We start from the raw sequence: 4473 nt of genomic DNA, 5'->3' as shown, positions 1-4473 counted from the left end.
GATAGTAAAATCTAGTGTGAAAGCATTATACTCTATGTTCATGTTATCAGGAGAAATGTATGCAGCAAAATCCCTTTAATCCAGTATTACCTGGAACAGTAAAGTACTATTAGCCTAGTGTGCTTCCTTGGATGAACATAAAAACATTAAGAATTTACTTGCAAGAGTGGAAACACTCAGGACGGTATAAAGAAATAAAATATAGAAAAAAATGAGAACTACAAATCACACATACTGTACATCCCCTTTGATGTATCGTCATTGGCTCTTGTGAGACTGTCCAGTGCAGGCTCTCATTGCATGCTGGACGTTGTAGTTTTGCACTTTCTAGATCATTATTCTAGATTGCCCCTGCATGACGGTCTTTCAGATTAAAGGAATGTTTCTGTAAAAACCTGCCCATCAACATCACAGCATTAATAACTTACACAACAGATGAGGTTCATGTCTTTTTTTTTTTTAATTTTGAAACTCATGAATACAAAGTTTAGGATTTAGTCAATGCTAAACTACAAAGCAATCACACGTCAAAGCTAAGGACAAAATAAATCCTCCCATTAAGTCCATAATTAATAAATCATGTATTGAAGAAAAGATCTGGTCTAGACTCCCACCTTTTTACATACAAAAAAAAATACATATATATCAATGCCAAAAAAACAAAGACTTATCCTCTAGTAAAGCGTTTGTGATGGATTTGTGATCCATTTATAGAATTGAGCTGAAAGTGGAAAAGTGCAATTCTTCTGTAGACGACGCTGGAAAAAGAATGAGAAACAGCCGGCATTGTACGGTTCATTGTCAATGATTAAACGGGTGAGAATATAGTCCAGCATGGTGGAGCCGTGGCCAGGAGGATCTGTTCTCAGGACTGCCAGCCAGGGCTGGTGCTGATATTACATATCCAGTATACACAGTAACGGATACCGACACATCCACTTCTACATCCCAAATCTCTCACTAGTTATTATTTACTTGGGGACGGAACTGAGCTTTATAAAAAAAAAAAATAAACGATACACTAAATTCATTCTTGACATGGTGGCTCCGTAGCACTGACGTGTATTACATGATATGGCTATAATTCCAGCAATGTCACCGATACAGATTACACATGGGATGTATACAGCCTACACATATGGGAAATCTCTACTAACTGGGACATGGATTACCAGTGACTACAGCCTATAAATTAAAGGTAGAAAATTAGTGCAGGAAATAAAAACAAATATTAATGCCATCAAACTTTTATATCCCCACCCCCCACACACACAAAAAGAAAAAATCAAATTAAAAAAAAAAATGTCCATAAATAAAGGTATTGTCCTCAGGAATTACAGGGAAGCGGATCAGCTTAAGAAAGTTGCACAGGAGGAGAAAAAAGTTAAAGGTTATAAAACTATGTACAGGACTTGTGGGGAGCTGTCCAGCTGCGCTCACTTCTTCCTTGTAGACTTCTTTGGGCTGGCCTTGGCCTTGGGTTTGGCCGGCTTGGCCTTCTTCACCTTAGATGCCTTGACAGGTTTGGCTTTCACAGTCTTTGTCTTCTTGGCTTTCTTAGGGGAGGGGGCTGGCTTCTTCTTGGCCACCTTCTTTGCCTTTTTCTCCGGAGCTTTGGCCTTCTTGGCTTTGGCTGGAGACTTGGCAGCTTTCTTAGGCTTTGCAGCTGCTTTCTTGGGTGAAGCCACTTTTTTCACCTCCTTCTTCGCTTTCTTGGCTGGTTTCTTGGGTTCATCTCCCTTGGCCAACCTGAAGGAGCCGGAGGCGCCCACGCCCTTGGTCTGTCTGAGGACGCCGGAGGTCACCAACCTCTTGATGGACAGTTTGATCTGGGAGTCGGCGTTCTCCCCCACTTTGTAGTGGTTCTTGATGTACTTCTGGATGGACTGACGAGACGAGCCGGATTTGCTCTTCTCCGCCTGGACGGCGGCCACAATCATGTCCGAGTACTTGGGGTGGTCTGTGGATTTTTTGGCTGCCTTGGATCTCTTGGGCTTGGCCGCAGGGGCGGACGCGGAGTTCTCTGCCATCTTCTCCAACAGTTCAGGTGTCTCAAACTTTGTGGAGAACTTGTGTTCCCAGCTGTCTCCTGTGGGCACTAGTTCTATGGGTGAGGGCAGACTCTTTCCTCTCAGCCAAGTTCAGCCCTCCCAGGAGTAATGGAAAGGTCAGGCTGGCTTCGTCTTTGTGCACACCAGTCCTCACCTTCCACCTGTCAGTCAGTCTCTCTCAGGTCTTTCCGCCTCCCAGGTGAAATGTGTCAGTCCGGTGTTTTTCTGTCAGGTTCGGTGTGAGATTTCGCCTGGCAGCCGTCTCTTTCCTCTCAGCTATTTGTTCGCCGTCTCTCCTCCGCTCAGTGACAGTCACAGGCGCTCTCTCCTCAGCACCTTCCCTCCCTCTGCTGGCCCCTCCCGCCGGTTCCCGCCTTTTATTTGCTGGGGTCGGACCGAGTTGAAGACTGGCGGCTGCGGGCGGGAAGAGGCAGACATGGCGCCGCTCTGCTGCTATCTGTGTTTCTTCCCGCACACAAAGTGTCCATTCCCTGAGCCCCCGGAGGCTGTGCCATTCTCCCAGCCGGAGCTCCCGTGAGCCCAGTCTTTGGTCTTTCGCCCCCTCTTGTCTCCCAGTCCCGGGACATCGCACAGCCCCCGGGAGAGCCCCGAAAACCGCCGTGGTGCTGCAGGAATCGCACTCATTTCGTCCTTTGTGGCCCCTGTGGAGCAGACCCTGGGGGCCCGTTCGGCGTGAGACTGTGGCAGGGTGTAGGTGTAACCCTGAGCCATGACTGGGGGTCCTAAAATGCCTGCTGGCTCCTGCCCTGTCCTCACTGAGGGGGGCAAAAGCGACCCCAACTAACACACAGCCCTGAGAGCACAGTGTGTCCATCAGGGAGAGGTGGGAGGGTCTGCAGCCCTCCTGGGGGACACAGCAACAGCATGGGGTGCACCCCAACACCCCGCACACCGGCACCCCCAAAATCCCCGGCCTGCACCCTTCCCGGCAATGTTTCACAGCTTCTTGGCAAAACTTTCCAGCTGACTTTTGTCATGTGCATAGGCTGCCATTCCTGTGCTGCAGCCAGGAAAGCAGGGGGACAGAGCAGGTGACCCCCAGCAGGAGCCCACCCAGGACACCCCCCAATAGCAGGTGTGCCCCCACCTCACTCCTCACCATGGGGGCAGACACTGTGCCCCAGCAGGGGCAGCTCTACTGTTAGGGGGGCTCTGACCTCATTTATAATAAACCCATCCTGTACATTGAGCCTTATTTCACCTGCCCCCCATTACTGAGGGGTCTCACACACGAGCCCCCCTAAAGTGCCTGGCTGTAAAGCTGGGTCTTGCCACCACATTTTGGGTTGTTGTTTTTTGCACCCAGACCTTTACATGACCAGGTGTAATGTCAGTATTGTACTATATGAATACACTAGTGATAATGAGAGGTAATGGGAGTCTGTATGGTTCCTGGTATGGGGGGCACAGAGCCTGCTGAGACCCCCTGCTGTGTGTGTGGCACTGCAGGGCACAGTGCATGGAGGGCAGGGCACGATTATGGCGGGGGGATTAGGACTGTATAGCCGACCACACATACAGCATGGCTGCTGTTTAATCTCAGCCTCTCTGGTCCATGACTAAACAAAAGGATTAAGCCGATTTTAAGGATGTCAAACCTTCCTAAATTGTCTTGCCAAGAGCATAGCAGCTCTGATCGCCATCTTGCTTGGAGGGAGTTGCTAGTGTGTTTTTTTCCTCTCCCTTCTCCATTGAAAACAAGAGAAGTTTATTACAGTGCAATCACCTGAGCCGATCACACCGAGGAGCCTGGGTGTATATAATGTATATACTGTGTATATGCCACAGCTGCGAGGGTCCTACTTGTGATGGGGACAGAAATAACTTGCAGCCATCTCATGTACAGTATTCCCCCCTTTCTGCAGCAGGGATCACTTACAGCTCCTTAATCTCCATCACATGGTTCTGCCAACTCTGCATACCTGGAACCATTTTATTCTAGACATTGCACGATTCCTGTAATAATGTAACCAATCACTCAACATTTGTGGGAGCAGATTAGTTATTTGAGCAGTTATGTAACATTTGACAGCAGACACTATGAGATTTTACATCACCAACTGCCTTAAAATGTAGCACATTTTTCTTGTGTTTTGTAAACCATTTCATTTTGTTTATTGTGCTTTTTTATAATATTTACACCTGCGTTCAAGGGTGACAAGAAAAAAAGGAGGTGGTTAAAGGAGTCATAAAATGCATAACATTTAATTGAAAATGTCTTTTTGTTTTTCTTATAAAATATTGGTGAAAATATTCTCCGGCCACAAAAGAGTAAATTGTGTAACCTGCCTAATGAATTGCATCACATTAATGCCGACTTTTACCCCAATCAGATATATTTAGCGTAATATTTACACATGTTTTTCTGCTATTCCTAATGTGTGCGTAGTCTGATATGCAT

General features: G+C 47.0%; 1 protein-coding gene across 1 annotated transcript; it reads right to left on the bottom strand.

Annotated features, from left to right (window-relative positions):
* Positions 1–441: 441 nt before the first annotated feature.
* Positions 442–2419, bottom strand: H1-0 (H1.0 linker histone). The gene has a single exon (XM_077276243.1). The coding sequence runs from the start codon at positions 2028–2030 to the stop codon at positions 1437–1439; it is 594 nt and encodes a 197-aa protein (XP_077132358.1). The 5' UTR covers positions 2031–2419; the 3' UTR covers positions 442–1436.
* Positions 2420–4473: the final 2054 nt, after the last annotated feature.

The sequence above is a fragment of the Ranitomeya variabilis genome, chromosome 8, assembly GCF_051348905.1.
Source record: "Ranitomeya variabilis isolate aRanVar5 chromosome 8, aRanVar5.hap1, whole genome shotgun sequence".
Lineage (NCBI taxonomy): Eukaryota > Metazoa > Chordata > Amphibia > Anura > Dendrobatidae > Ranitomeya > Ranitomeya variabilis.
The sequence above is the reverse complement of the archived record's forward strand: the minus strand, read 5'-3'. Positions and strand labels throughout refer to the sequence as shown.